Raw genomic sequence first — 16159 nt, 5'->3', positions numbered from 1 at the left:
ATTTAGGTGCTATAAATTTATTTGAGAGCTGTCATTCCGATTGCGGTTTTTGTAGAATGCTTCTGAAAGCATGTCAGCTCTGATGGGTTTATTTTCCATCCTGGAAACCGTACAACATGTAAAAATATATCTCTCTGTCAAAACAGGGGAGCACCCATCAAAAATCAGGAGGGGGTAAAGGGTGGGAGAACATGAGAGAAAGACTGAGAAATCCAGACATTCAGAATCTATATTATTCTATAGGCTGCGCATCACGTAAAACTTGGGTTATGTTACAATATATCTTCGTAAAGGGAAAAATCATTTTTAGAAGATGCCAAAATAAGGGGACGGGTGTATGGTTCTCTCTCTCTCTCTCTCTCTCTCTCTCTCTCTGTGTGTGTGTGTGTGTGTGCGCGTGTGTGCGCGTGTGTATGCTTATACTGAAACTTACTCGCAGGTAAACGTGCGTAGTATAATCGCAGCCTTAAAGTTAATGCTCAAAGTTATTTTAAGGAGACTTTCGGATTTCTTTTTCTCCCCCCTCCAAACTGTCTGCCTGTTTCAATTTTGGCGGATGTCCCGCATATAATAAGGCCCCTCCGCTGAAAAGGTTATCTTTTATTTCAACACAAAACAGAGTCACAGACACCCAGGCCGTGTCCCTCAAGTCGGTACATACGGCCCTATTCCTTGCCTTGCCATTTAATTTCCAGAGCTCTGTGGTTAAGATCCCTAGAAACTTAAAACCACGATTAGAGGCCTCGATGACAGATTGTAACCTGGAAGTGAATGGGGAGGGTTGGAAGCTTAAAAGAGCACAGGAAGAGGTTATGGCCGGGATACTGCGTGCACCCTTGGAAGGGAGATCTACTGAAACCTTTGGGACTTGCAGCCCAATTTTATACAAATCTACTTGCGATCAAGTCTCATTGTGCCACACTTCTTTCTGCGTGTGCACAGGATCGCAGCCTCGTTTTCCAGGGCAATGCATATATTGGCTTCATTTAAATTTAAGTATCTTTTTATAACTCTGGAACAACCTCCCCGCGCCCCGTGCGTTTTCCTTTGCATAGACAGTTGTAACTTTCGACATACGGATCTGTAAGACACGCGCAGCCATCTACACAATATAGATATACCGAGAACGCATATACACTGCATAAGCTCCGTAGACAAAGGAAAATGGATCAAGAGAAGCAGGATAACTTAAAACAAACCTAATTTGTGTAACAAAAGCAGTAAAAAAAACAGGGCTGGGAATGGTCATTATTGCCTCTAGATTTCCCCACGGAAATCCATGATTCTGGGCGCTTTGACGAGGTCTTAAAATAATAGGGAGCTTCGGTTTTAGCAGCTCCAACGCAAAGGAGGCGCCTTAAATCCAAGTCACGGAAAAAAGAAAGAAACCTCCTTTCCCCTTTTTCTTTTCCAAAGGCAGTTTGAAAGCGGCCGGGCCTAGGCTGAAAGGCCGATGTGTCTTGATGCGGGGAGAGGGAGCTGTGGGAAAGAGGAGGGGGGGACCTTTCCCAGTGGTCGTTGTCCCCCTAAACTGTGGCTCATAAATCCCAAAGCGGTTCAGCGAGCAGGGCCCGAGCTAGTCCACGCCAAGACACAAAGTACCTCTCACTTCTTCTAAGTGGAAAAATGTGCTAAGACCAATTAAGCCTAATGTGTGTTATGATTTGAAACTGTATCAGAGGCCCGTTGGAGAAGGCAGACTCCCCCTTTTTTCCCTGTAATGAAACGGGCAAGAGGGATAAATCAAAGGCCAAGATCTCAATCGCCTTGATGGATGGCGCTTCCAAAGATTTATATGTATATAATTCATGTGTGTGTGTGTGTGTGTGTGTGTGTGTGTGTGTAGTGTGTGTGTGTGTGTGTCAGAGGCAGCTCTCCTGCCCTCTACCAATTCGAAGAGGCGTCCCAAATCTTCTCTCTGTGCTGCTAGCCAGCCGGACCCTCTTTCCAGGGATGGCTTGCTGGAGGAGCCCAGCCGGGGCTGGAGTGGGTGGGATCTGGGTAGCGATGGGTTTCTGGCTTGGACACCACCAAGGAAACTTTTAACGAGGCGAGCGCGTTCCAGGCCTTGTTTGCTTTGCAAACCGCTTACTGGAAAGAGGGCTATCACAGGCTGCAGTAAGGTCATTTACCACTTTGGGGTTGGAACCGTGTAACCGTTTGAACTCGCCTCTTTGCTTTCAGAGCTCCCAGATGAACGCAGGAGTCAGTTTAAGCACAGCCAGAGCGGGGGATAGGCATTAATCGGTGACTTAAAGGGAATTGAGGGTTGTTGTTTCTTTGCAGGAGTAGAGCTCGTTTATTTAGGATTTTCAGATCCTCACTGCCCGGTACATGAAACGACGTTTCAAGGAAATAAATTTCAAGGAAATTAATTCAGTACTAAGCCTTGGATTTAGGATAAACATTCCAGATGCGAATTAAAGCGCATTCACTCTTGTTCGCGTGAGTCCTTGAGGTGTATGCGTGCTCCTGTTTGTATGTGTGCTGTGCGTGCCTTACACACACTGATAGGAGCACACGGAATTCTTCTCGCTCTATAGAATGGCACATAGTTCCCGATCCAAACAAAGTGTGTGAGAGAGAGATTCTGAAGCCCCCTACATCCCACTGATTAAAGTGTATGCTTTAATCTCACCTTTGAAATCAATGGGAGGAAAGAGGTTGCTGTTTGATGGATCCTGTGCTATGGTTTGGTTTGGTTTGTTAATTACATAAACACTGATGTGTTGTACATATATTTACGCACGGATTCAATTACAATTTGTGCGTTTCAATACATAGAGAAATTAGAAGGTAACGATCCTAAGTCAATGCCATAGCACTGGGACTTCAAATAATGTTGTTATACATCAGCTTGTTAAAAAAAAAAGCAAAGTTTTATGTACGTGAGAACAAAATCGTTCTCGTTCTGCACACACACACACAACAGCCTATGGCTGAGATCCATAGTCCCTTTGTTTTAAAACTTACTGCAATTATTTTGAGGATGTTACTTTTTTGAAAAGCGTTGTCGAGTAAAATGGGTGGTTTTCATAATATTTGCTTCGTTTGCATAGTCGATTATGTGTGGAGTACACATAATCCCACCTGAAAAGATTTGCATATGGACTCCTGTTTGCATACTACGATAGACACGCGCAACGCATCATCATCGGTTAACACACGTGTCTATTGCTATTGATAAAATACTTCGTAAAATATGAGCTTAAAAACCGGTTTGCAGGCCCGTAAAATTGGAGTGGCTCTGCAATAAGGAACGAATATATCGATGCAGAAAAACAGACCACTGGTAACCCAACCCTAAACGTTTCTACTCGGAAGAAAGTGCCGCTGGGTTCAGTGGTTAATATTTGCTGCCAGGGATTGCAAGCTGAATAGCTTCAGTTAAGACGAAATGATTAGTGATCTCAAAGCATCACCTTAGGAGGCAACCCCTTGGGAGCAAGTCCCAATAGGACTCTGGGATTTTCTCTTGAGTAAACAAGTAGAGGATCGTGCTGCATGATAGAAAAAGTTTGCCGGTCTGAAATATGTTTCTACTACATTAATATGTTAGCACCGTAGTTCCGGTAGTTCCGGTGAACCACGAAATTCACTGAAATCAAATTGACCTGCCTAGGTATTTCCTCTTATATTGCTTTTAAAGAAGTAAGAAGCCATAAGATTTCTCCGCCGCCGCCCCTCGCCCCATTGTAGAATGCATTGCTATAAAATGAACGTTGTATAATTTAAGTAGATATACTAATATTATTAAGCAGGAATAAAAATATGGAGACATCGAACCAGCAAAGGCAATATATTTAATCACTGCCCAGGCAGCACGATCCTGTGCGTATTTATTCGGAAGCGAGTCAATTGAAGGCGAGGATACTTGCACTCCAGGGCGCATACCAATGACATCTTGAAAGTCCTATGGATGTCAGGCAGAGTTCAGAATATGATTAATTTTTGCCCGTTGAAGTCAATGGAGCTCTTGCCCTCGAAGTCTTCCTTCATTGACTTCAGAGGGTCGTAGAGTGAAGCCCCGGTCTTGATGTAATGTGCCAATAGAAGCTTGTACCAGTTGTACATGCTGTATTGTAACTAACTAGCAGGTATTATGTTTTGCCTTAAATTGTGTGTGCACTTCGAAACTGAAAATAATTCATATAATTTCCATTTTTGAAAGGTGTAGGTGGGATCAAATGTATTTTGTTTTTGCTGTTGTTGTTTTCCTTTATTTAAGGAACCATAAAAAATAAGGCTCTAAATTTTACCTAACTGAAAAATCATTTGACTGTCAGAATCCAAATTCCCAAAGTAGAAATTTAATCCAGTTGTGTGAAAGGCTTCGTTTTCGGGTTAAGTAAATTCAAACTTTCCCCTTGTGGAGAGTATATTTTGTGTCCTGGTGCCTGCTAGGAAAATATCCAAAAACAACAACAAAATCGATGTGAATTCTTCATTGTTTTTAGAGACTTTTAAAAAGTGCCTAAAGAAATGGCTTGTAAAAGTTTCCCACGCCTTTTAAAGAAATGTTTCCCCCACCTTGAATCTCTTAAAGTCCATTATGAAAACAAAAACAAAAAAAATCTGTTGTCATTTGCGTAAAAGGAAGACTAGGTCAGGATCCGGGCTTGATTGGCCTTTGCTTTTGTAATGGAAAATCCTTGGTTCTGGGTTGTGTTTGATGAGGCTTTCTAAAACAGACGCGACGGTTCCAGTCCAGGAGCTCTCGCTGCTGTGCTGTGCAAAGATGCATTTGAGGAAGATTTGGGCTACAAATCCAGACCTCATTCAGATTCCTCTCCGAAGGGAGAGTTTGGTGGCGCTGACTTGGGCTGGGGAGTTAGGAGAAGCAGTTTGGGCATTTCTATTCCCCCCCCCCCCCAGCCCTTTCTAATTGTAATTCTTTATTTCGCCTCCTTATGCCCGGCCCTTTGCCTTTGCAGAAAAGGAGCGAAGCGGCGTGCAGAAAAGCGACGACGGGAACGTGGATGACCCGGCGAAGAAGAAGAAGCAGAGGCGGCAAAGGACGCACTTCACCAGCCAGCAGCTGCAGGAGCTGGAGGCCACTTTCCAGAGGAACCGATACCCGGACATGAGCATGAGGGAGGAGATCGCGGTGTGGACCAACCTCACGGAGCCCCGAGTCAGGGTGAGCCACGCTCCGCTCTCTCCTCGGGCGCCCGCCTCCCAGGGTTAACCAACCCAGCCACTTCCCAGGCCTGCCTGAAGACAACTCCGAGGCAGCCCGTAAGAGCCCATCGCCAACTCCCCTGGGCCCTCCCGCCTCTTGGCAGGGCACGGATGGAGCCCAGGTCGAGAAAGAGCTTTTCTCGGAAGTAAGCCCCCCCAGGGGACGGACTTCCAAATAAGTTTGTTCCAGAGGTAGCGCGGCCTTCTCCTCCCGGGTAGGTGCGCCTGTGCCGAGAGGAGCGCAGCCTCGACCCTTATTTAGACACCGGTCTACCAAATAGAGGAGTCCCAGGTGGAATCCGAGGAGAGGGAGCCATTGGGGCAGGAGGCGGTTAAGAGGAAGCGCCCGTTGTTGGAAGATGAGGAAGACAACCGGGGGATCTGGCGCTGGTGGGGCTGTCCAAGGGTGCTTTGTTTTTACAGATCCTAAGCCATGTCTGGTCGATTTCACTTCATGCCAGGAAGATCTACAGAAAGAGAAGGGAAGTCCTATAGCTTGTAATTAGAATTAGGTCCTTCGTAGTGAAAAAAGAGGCAGTCTTTCAGGAATGGGGGAATCTGCTTTACAGTACTGAAGGCAGCAAAATGCATAATTCCATGCAGGAAAACAAGGCTGAGCTGGGCCTGACCTGCTCTGTGCTTGCCATCTCCTTAACCAAGGTAATTATTGCAGCCCTATATTCCCACTTACTCGGAAGGAAGTCCCACCGAGGACAGCGAGACTTGCTTCAGAATAAACGTGCACAGAGTTGGGTTGCATGGAGGAGAAAGTCCCCGTCGAATGTCGTGTAGGAGCCGCGCAACTCACTCCTTAGACGCGCGCCTCGCTGCTTACTCCCAAGCAACGGGCTCGCACGAAAGCGACCTCAGCTTTACTCGGGAGTAAGAAACCAAACGGGATTTACTTCTGAGTGGACTCGGCTAAGCTCCAGCTCCAAGCCTGCTTTAGGAAATCCGAGGAAGCACCCTATACGCCAAGGGTTGTGGGGGTTGGGGAGGCTGCGATTTGGGGAGTAAAACCCAGTGAAAACGTGCATGGCGCACAGTAAACGAGGTGAGGGATCGGGCCTCACTTGGGGGCCTGAGGACCAAAGAATCCACGCGCAACAAACTGCGCGTCGGGCTCCCGGCGGAGGGGAAATCCCGGGGCGAGTACAGGCCGCGACCACAGGGCTGGAGCCAGGTCCCTGGAGGAGCATCAGAGGTGATTTCCCGCAGAAAATCAGGATCCGCAGAGTGCAGGATCCAAGCAGCTCCGAGCCCTTCCGAGGCGTCTGGGGCCTCCCGGGCCCAGGGGTGGAGAAGGCGGCAGTGGAAAGGCGCCCTTCCTGGCACGTCGTTGGCCCTTTAAAGCCGCTAGGGAGACAGGCCTCCAGAGGCTTTATTTAAAACAAAATCCCTGCTCCATTGCACTCCTGATGGCGCAATCCTACGAACGTTAAGGAGCAAGCACAACCGAGTAAACATGCCCAGGATTGGGCCGTAAACAAATAATAATCTTGAGATGATTGAGACCGCCCCAGATCATTGTCCTTTTCCGTAGCATGGGAAAAGCGGGTCTTGGCCAGGAGAGCCATCTTTCAGAATTTACTGTTCTCTCCTGCATTAATTAAATGCAGCCATTTAATACCAAGCAGGAAATCTATTTTCTCTTCGGGCGATTGCTGGGGGAGAGAGAGAGGGAGCCCAGGCATCCGGGTAGAAAGTCTTTATGAATGCGCTCTTTTTCGTGGGGCCAGGAAGGGATCTTTCAAAACAAAACAAAAACAATTGTGTCGTCTGATCTAGAAGTGAGGAACTTGTGGGTTTCTTCCCCCCCCCCCGGGGAGTCTTGGCCCCGGCCGCTTTCATTGGGTGGTGCTTCGCTTGCGCGGCGTTTCCTTGGCGCATTTCCTTAGATGGTAGACTGCAGCTAACTTGGTCAGTGAGACCGGGAGACACGTTCAGGACAGAACCCTGCACTTCAGCTCTAAGTTTAAGCATATTTAAACAAAAGAGAGGCGGGGAAGAATAGGAGACACCCTCTGAAATGCCTCGTTTCTTTAGCCCTCTGTATAGCGCCGGCCCACATTCTGGCGTCTACGCATTCTACGTAGGGGAGCGACCACACTGCGCCTTTAGCTAATGTAGGAGAAGGCAAGGGCCGCGCTCGTTTGCACGTGCTGGGCATTGTGAATGGCGCTGGCTGGACAGAACGTGGCATTTGCGCGCTGTACTTAAATTACTGCAGAACGCGGAGATTTAAAATAAATTAAGAGGCTTGTCCTGGAGTGCCCTGGAGGAGAACACTGGACACGATCCAGCCCAAAATAAGCACTTCAGAAAGGTGCATTGCTGTGGGTTCAGGTTCACCTGAGCTCGCTGAGACTTAATTCCAAGCAACGATGCCCTGCTTTGGCCTGGAAGGTCACATTGAATTCAGCGGCCTAGACCTGCTTAACTCTCCCCAGGAAACATAATCCGCGAGGGGGAATTACATAGCGCTCAGTTGGACTTCTCAGTTAAACATAGTTAGGGTCTGTTGCTGGATCGTGCCCACTGCGTGAAAGTAAATCCCGGTGAAATGAAATGCCATTTGATATGTTGCGCTGAGGGTGCTCTGTGTGTGTTAGAGAGAGCTGTGCAAAATCCCTAAAACCAGCAGGGAACCATATATAAAAGGCCCCATTTCCTGTGTGGTTTGTTTTGTTTCGCTTTGTTTTGGCCACCCCTTCCTTATATTCGTGTACATATTGTTTGAACGCCAACAGCCTGATTCACAAAACTGGTTTTTTTAAGCGGATGGCTCCGTCTCCCTGACTGTGCCCGACCCGCTTTTGGCGAGAGTTCATTTCAAGCGCGTGGCCCTAAAACGCTAAGTTCCCCTGGAATTAAAGAAACTACAAATTCAGTGTTCGGGATCGGAGTAACAATCCCATTGGTGTTGACTTTATATGGCCTGGGCCTTGTGGGTGTGGGAATGTTGAGGGTGGCAGGAGAGGATATATTGATTATTAATATCTTTCCTAACTTGTAGCTCTAACACACCCCAAAGCACACTTTCGCTTCAAGAGATTTCGTTGAAATCAAAGGATCCGCGACTTTCAAGTCTGTGCGTAGGTCGGAATCTCTAGCGCAGCAGGGACAGGATCCGCCGAGTAAACTCGGCTACCAGGGCCAGTTGCATTGGGCTCCCAAGTCAACAAATCATTATAGTCCTAAATCAGTACAGAGATGTTCTCTTACGCCTCTCTTGCCTACAACTGAAGAGGCTGTTTCTGTTTGTTTGTTTGTTTGTTTGTTTGTTTGTTTGTTTTAAAAGTTTTTCCTGCCCCAACCGGTAGGAAAAAATATCTTGCCGTAGGGAGAGGATTAGTATTTTATTAGACTTTCTCTTTGCTTGTTTTTAACTTTGGATTTTTATTTTATTGGACTTTTTTGGAGGTTCTCTCTCCGCCCTCTTTTCTTTCTCTGTTTCTCCTCTTCCACCCCCACCCCCCATTTATGAGCCCAGGATACTTCCTTACACTGTAGGGAGAATGAATCCTCCTAGCGCCAAAGCTGCGGGTGCGTTTAATCCCCGCTGTGGATAGTTTGCGACATAACTACAGTGGGCGGAAGCGAATGTCAAGACGCCCATTCAGTTCAATGGTTATGCGTTGCATCCTCTTAAAACCGCGTCATCATGGTCTCCAGCTGGCGACCACCCCAAAGGGGCTTGTATACCGCAGTGGGGCAGGAGAAGCGATCGGGGAGTATATGCGTAAACTCAGCTCGGGAAAACGTTAAGGGAACTGCTTTCTTCGATGGAGGTCAGCTTGGAGTACTGGGGTTTTTGAAACCGCGGTGAAGCCGGATCCGATGCACTTTTACTCGGGGGTAAATCACACCAAGTCCAGAGTGACTCTCAAGTCACGCCTGCATGGGATCTCAGCCACCTCCTCCTCAGTCTGCTTAAATCGCCCTGTTAGGCTGATATTCTATCCCCAAGTGGCACTTGCAAAGGAAGCCCCGCTAATTTATTTTCAAATAAATAAATAAATAAATAAACGGGCGCTTAACCGGCTTAGGGATCGGGCTATTAGAACTGGGAAATCCGCAGAGGTTTGATATTTATTTCAGAAAATGCAATTAGGCAAGCTCTGTCTCCTCAAAAGTGAATCCCGGCTTAATCCCCGGGAACTGCGCGCGAAATGGCAGCCCTTCTTGTGACAAGCAAAAAAAAGGGCTATGGGTCGTTTTTGCATTGATTGAAATTTAAGCAGTAACCCCGAGGCTCAGTGACTTGAGAGGAAGTATCCCTGAGGTCAATGGGACGTGTGTCTGAAAAAAAGCATGAGCAGGATCGGGGAATATGCTGCATTTTTGCAGGAATGCGTTTAGTCTAGTTTTGGCGCGATCCACCCGAAGTGGATCACCTGAGGATCACTGGAAGGCGAGGGACACCTTCCTATATTCTTGCCAAGGCGTGTCACTCCCCCTAAGCGAGATGTAAGACTGTAGGCTCAAACTCTAGGACCTAGCCCCGTTTGTAGGACTTCATCCGGCTGGAATCGCCCCGTCCTTACTTCTGTCCAAATCTAAAAGAAAGGCCGTTTTCGGAAATCCCACTTTGGCCTTCGTAAATCACTGAGACCTGAACAAAACAAACCAATAAAAACGTCGCTTGCAGATGCCGCTTTTAACCTTTCAGGGGCAGCCAGAAAAATCAGGTTTCCTCCCAAGTAAATTTTGTGATTGCGCTTATACTTGTAAACAGCTCAGAAGCCACTTTGGCAAGTAAGAGGTAGATAAATCAATCAATAAATAATAATAGACGTGTGGGCAAGCTGAACATTTGGTGTGGAAAAATTTCGGGGAATTCATTCCCATTCATTGCAATTCTTCTCCTCCTTCAGCCTTCTGTAGATAATACATATATATTTAGAAGCAGCCTTATAACTCAGTTTTGCCAATCCACCCTTAATTTGCTAAGAGGACCTTCCTTTAAAACGTCTAGAAGCCATCATTAAAACTATTAGCCTCATTTTCAGGAAATTCCTGTCTGGAAGCACCTTCCGAAAAATGAATTACAGGTTTTGAGTGTGTCGCCTTCCTTCGTTTCCTCTTTTACATTTAAACCGGATCCTTCCTCCTCCCTGGTCCTTTCCCCCTCACAATTTGCCTTCCTGCTCTCAATGTAGCATTCGAGTTTGTTGCCCCTGAACTCAGACACTGGTGAGCATCAGCTACATGCATTATTTTGAAGTAGGTGGCTGAGTCTGAAAGGCTCCCTTGAATGACACAGCAACCATTCCACTTTTGGGAAGGACCTTACTTAAGGAAAACTGGTTTCTGTTAGAAGGAAGAGCTCACTTTCTAAGAGGCCAGGTGGATGTCGTCTCACATCTGCTTGCTTTCCCTGACTCTCCTTTGCCAGGACCTGTACAAAGACCACACAACCCACCAGTAACACAGGCAGTTCCGGAGGCCGATATTTTCCACCAAGGGAGGGGAAGATATTTTAACCTGTAGCAGAAACCACGTGGAAGACATACCTCCCCATTAGACCTGCTGTCTCTTAACAGGACGCTAAACCAGATCCGGCTGTGTCCTGCTTCAGGTTATGAGTTGGGTGTCTTTTCCTGTTCTCTGAGCCCTGGATTTTTATGAAAAGGAACTCAAAGCATTTCCCAAAGATGCACTTTCCACAAATCTGCATCAGATCCCTCCCCCTCCTCTTTCACCGTTTTTTACATTAAACCCCAGGAGCAACCAGCCTCCTTTTGCTCTCCAGCAGCAAAGCTGTAAATTCTGAATATTAAACGCAAAGGCAGATGCTGCATGCATTGAAAGGCGAAGGATGTAGGGGGTGGTTGGCTCTGTGTTTACCTTAAACCTACTTGCCCAGTCCCACTTTTTATGATCTGTAAGGAGGGTGTTTTTGGTGTGCTTTTTGTTAAAAGCGTTAGCATTGGACAAAGCAGACCAGCCGCCATAGCCAGGGCCTGATCACAACAAGAGTATGGTCAAGGGTAGTTAATTCTCTGCAGAGAAAGGAAGGGAGGGTTTGAAATTTTGGAGATCATCGAAAGGAGAGAGATCAGATGCCCGTCCAAAGCAGCAGTCTGCAAGAAGGGATTTATGCAAGGACACAAACAGCTTACATGTCTTATTGCATGGAACCTCAAAGACATCATGCTTGGGAGAGGGATGGCAGATACAGAATTCCTTTCTGAGGAAGTGTGTTCTTCCTAAGACAACTTTCTCCAGGGCTTTTTAAAGGAGAGCAGGAAAACTTGATAAGGGAAATCTATAATCTGGCATAAGTTCAGACTGGGCACAAATAGATGGACAATGTATTTTCTTCAGTATCCCCAGAAAGGCACCTAGACCGAGGTTTCGGAAATTGGCATATTTATTTATATTTAATTCATTTGCTGATTAATCAATTAAAAGCCCTCTTAAAGCCAACGTTATTTAACTGGCTCACAGCCATAGTTTTAAGGATAATTGCTCCCCAGAGACAGGAACTGGACCCTAGCTGAGACCCAGAAACAAATTGTACTCTACTGGCTTCTTGGTTCTACTCAATTGACTTCAACTCCAGCTGTTCCTTTGGGAGGGCTGGGGGTGGAGGTGGAGGGAGGCTGAATGGCCTCTCTGGCATAATAGATTATCCACAAACAGCTTTCCCAGTGGAGTGGAGCAGCATGAATATGAGAAATATTGCAAGTGACAGTTCAGCTTTTAAAAAAATCCAGACCAGCAATCATGCTAGCTTGCAGCAAAAAAAAATGGTCAAAAGTACCATGGCCCCTTTTAAAGCCAGGACAGGGAACTCCTAAGGCCCTCAGATGTTGTTGGGTGCCACCAGCCCCAGCCAGCATAGCCAATGGTCAGGGATGATGGGAGCTGTAATTCAGTAATATCTGGAGGGCCACAGGTCCCCACACCTGTTTTAAAGGCTGACATTGTTGTGCAATCTTCTAAAGGCAATAGCTTACTTTTATCAAATGCATAAGTTGGGCTGAGAAACTGGTAGGTGTCTATATAAAATGGAGGTGTCTATATACAGTGCCCATAGGTGTCTATATACAGTGGAGAATTTAAAAAAACAAAACAGTTTAATGTGCTGATCCTGCGTGTTTTTAACATTCCGGTCACCCTCTGCCATCCATTTTTTAAATTTCTAAACAGTGTTTCGACACTATCGTATCATAAAACATCAAGGCAACATACACATGAAAGACCGTTAAAAATAAATAAACTTCATGTTTCCATATCCACTTCAATAAACTTAAGAGGTGGCCCCAAACCTATTTTCAGTGCCAGGGTTATATTGCTAGATCAGGTGAGCAATGCATTTGGGGGCAATAAGCTAGTAGAATAACTCATAGATTTCTTTCATATTTGGAGGATTAAAGGAGAAAGAAATAGCAGAAATCTATTGAACATTGATGGCTCTTCTTTTAGAGAAAGAAAAGCTATTTTGAACATGCTCGAAGTGTTTCTCCCTTTACTTTGGTTGTCCCTTTTTTCCTTTCTAAATAGCTCAGAAGCAACTATTACTTTTAACCATGTTGCACCCTTGCAAAGCATTTGGCAGAATACTTCTACGGTAGTTTTCAGAAAATATCCATCCTGCTACATTTTAGCAAGGCCTCCAGAATTTCCACCAAGTGATTCCATAATCTGGCATGAAGATGCCACAACGGAGAGATAGTATATTAGCTGTTAACTAAACGGCATCTTTAGTCGAGCTTCAGTTGAGCGGAGACGCTTTCCGGAAGCATCGGGCTGGCTAGTACGCAACTAGCTCCGGCGTTGCCAGGGTCGTATCCTCCAGATATTGTCTACCCCCGGTCAGCCCCAGCCAGCATCAGCAAAGGCCAGGGATGATGGGAAGTGGACGCCCACGGCATCTTGAAGCGCACCATCAGCTGGCCATCCCTGGAATCTGATGCTACCCTTCTTGGGTCCTTCAGTTTCATCTGTTGAGCGCTTCCCATTAAAAAGGCTCCGACCGCGTAGCGGCGGGGGCCACAGGGAGACGTACTTTAGGTCAGCAGGGCTGGCAGCCAACTCTGAAGCCCTCTATGCTATTATTATTATTATTATTATTAATTATTTTCTGTACCGCTTAATGGTGACATGTAATAAAGGGGGGGGGCGCAAGGGAAATAAGGCCATTGAAATCAGAATCGTAAGAGCTGGAAGGGATCCCAGGGCATAGTTGTCAACTTTTCCCTTTTCTTGCGAGGAATCCTATTTGGAATAAGGGAATTTCCCTTTAAAAAAGGGAAACGTTGACAGCTATGTCCCAGGGTCATCTAGTCCAACCATAGGAGCCAACTTCTAGGGGCCTTTTGCCCCCCCATAAAATATTTGAGGGAGCCCCCCCTGTTGATGACTATTGCAATTCAAATGGCGTGTGCGCGCCACTTCATGTGATCATAGAATCATAGAGCTGGTTGTGAGCATTAAACGCCTGTTTGCAGATAGTAAACTCAAGGACCAATGCAGGACTATGCAACTGTTGCAACCTTGGCATTATCAGCCCCACGCTCTGACCAACTGAGCTATCCAGGCTCAATGATCAAGTATGCGGGGTGTGACTTGCCTTCCTCCCCCCCCCGCCAATATTTTATTCAAGTTGGCACCCCTGAGTCCAACTCCTGGCGCGCTGGAATATTTTGCCCTACCCCACGACCCTGAGATGACGATTCTCCTGCCCTGGCGAGTGTGGGTGGGTGCGTGGGTGACTGGGGGAAAGGCGTGCCTGGCTTTGGCCGTCGGTGGAGTTCGGCCGCCCCCTGCTAAGCCCTGCTCTGTCCGCCCCTTGCAGGTGTGGTTCAAGAACCGTCGCGCCAAGTGGCGGAAGCGGGAGCGCAACCAGCAGATGGACCTGTGCAAGAGCGGCTACGTGCCGCAGTTCAGCGGCCTGATGCAGCCCTACGAGGAGGTGTACGCGGGCTACCCGTCCAACTACTGGCACGCCAAGAGCCTGGCGCCGGCGCCGCTCTCCTCCAAGAGCTTCACCTTCTTCAACTCCATGAGCCCGCTCTCGTCGGCGCAGTCCATGTTCTCGGCGCCCAGCACGCTGCCCTCCATGAGCATGCCGTCGTCCATGGGCCACTCGGCCGTGCCGGGCGTGCCCAACGCGGGCCTCAACAACCTGAGCGGCTCGTCGCTCAACACGGCCATGTCGTCGCCCGCCTGCCCCTACGGCCCGCCGGGCTCGCCCTACAGCGTCTACCGGGACACTTGCAACTCCAGCTTGGCTAGCCTGAGGCTCAAGTCCAAGCAGCACTCGAACTTCGGCTACAGCGGCCTGCAGAGCCCCGGCTCCACCCTCAACGCCTGCCAGTACAACAGCTGACGGGCCGGCGCCTCCGCACAGGGACCGCGGCGGCGGCTGCGCCAAGGGAGCCCCGCAGGAGGAAGGGCGCGGCGGGGCGGCGACGACGACGGGAAAGGAGAGAGAGAAGGAGAGAGAGGCGGGGGTTCAGACGACGCCCCAGCCCGGCCCTGAAACACGGGGATGAGTTGCAATGTATTTCGTTCTCCTCTGGATGATGCGGGTTTTGTATGCGTGTTTACTTGAACTTGCACAGGACTTCCTCTTCTAAGCGTCCACTTTATTCGAGGAAATACGGCGGGGAGGAGAGGGGGCGGGGCGGGGGGAAAGAAACCGCGCCAGCGAAGAAATGCGCGGGTCGTGGGCGGGGCTTTTTGTGGTAGAGGGTGGGAGGGGGAAGAGGCGTGGTTTCCGGGGTGGGGTTTTGCTTGCTTTTCCGGCCGCTTCAGGAGAAGGGGCGGGGACTCTGGCGAGAGGGGGTGGGGCTTCGGGTCAATGGAAAGATGGGAACTCTCAAGCGGAGCAAATGTCATCCTGACAAGGGTCAACCACTTCAGGGAGGGTCTGTTTAGCTTTTCGCCTTTCCCTGCGCTTGGCCGTCGGGTGGGCGGCGTTGCTTTCCACGTGCATGAGTGACTCTCGATGGGGATTTGTTTCTTTAGCTGAAAGCGGTGGAGAGCCGGCCATGCCGAGCACTAAGCGGCTGGAAAGGTTCCTACCTCTCTCTCGTTTATTCCCTCCCAAGACGGCAGTATCTCCCCCCCCCCAACATCCCTCTTTAAATCGCCTCCCTTTAAAAAGGAACTTTGCAGAACCCCACCCCCAGCCCTTCCCCTTTGCAAAGTCTTACCCCTGATAATCAAATTATCGTTCATCCTTATTTAAATGGCTCTTTTTTTTAATTAAGAAAGAATTCTCCTAGAGAATCTAGGGACAGAAATGTTTAAAATACGGAAAAGGACTATCCTGAAACGTCGATACTGCATCTTAAAAGGAAAGGAGTATAGTAATCTCGTGGTTGGGGGAAATGTTTGAAAAAAGTGACTTTGCTTTTCCAGCTCTGAACAAAAAGCAAGGAGCCCAAACAAGAAATCTTAAAAAGGTGTTATGATGTAAATGTAGATAATACTTAAAATGACTATGAAAATGATAAATATGATCTTTAACTATTAATACGCATTAAAAACGCATATGAAGTTTTCCTGCAGACATATTTGTTGCTTCTTTCTGTCAGTACTTATTACCTGTAGATGACAAAGAAACGTAATATAAAATGCACAAGGTACTTCTTTCCCAGTGTATTCCCACCTGTGGTAACCGTTACGCTGGATGTTTCAATAATGCTGTTGTGGAGGATGCAGTATATATATTGTTTTATAAGTTATGTTTTTGTGATTTTTTTTTTCAAAATTAAGAGCATGGGAATAATAATAAAAAAAAACCTCTTCAAATGCTTTCGGTCTTCCTTTCTAGCTATATTAATGTCTAGATCCACTAATCTAAAGAAAATATCCCAGAGGATATTTTGAATATTACATTTAATACTGCAGTCTGGTAGTGGTGGGCTTTTCCTCCTTTGTCTTCTTATATAATGAGCCCCAAAATGTAAACATGCTATGAGACCAAGTGAAAGAGTGGCCTGTGCATAAATTGATCAAG

General features: G+C 47.3%; 1 protein-coding gene across 2 annotated transcripts in view; it reads left to right on the top strand.

The window, feature by feature from the left end:
• PITX1 (paired like homeodomain 1) overlaps window positions 1-15951 on the top strand; it is a 43593-nt gene extending 27642 nt beyond the window's left edge. For both annotated transcript variants that reach the window (XM_053376849.1, XM_053376848.1), the window contains 2 exons: window positions 4935-5140; window positions 13988-15951. In XM_053376849.1, coding sequence (XP_053232824.1) covers window positions 4935-5140; window positions 13988-14521 — 740 coding nt within the window. In that variant the 3' untranslated portion in view covers window positions 14522-15951. The remainder of the gene's footprint in view (window positions 1-4934; window positions 5141-13987) is intronic.
• The last annotated feature ends 208 nt before the right edge of the window (window positions 15952-16159 follow it).

The sequence above is a fragment of the Podarcis raffonei genome, chromosome 2 (genome assembly GCF_027172205.1).
Source record: "Podarcis raffonei isolate rPodRaf1 chromosome 2, rPodRaf1.pri, whole genome shotgun sequence".
NCBI classification, from domain to species: domain Eukaryota; kingdom Metazoa; phylum Chordata; class Lepidosauria; order Squamata; family Lacertidae; genus Podarcis; species Podarcis raffonei.
The sequence above is the reverse complement of the archived record's forward strand: the minus strand, read 5'-3'. Positions and strand labels throughout refer to the sequence as shown.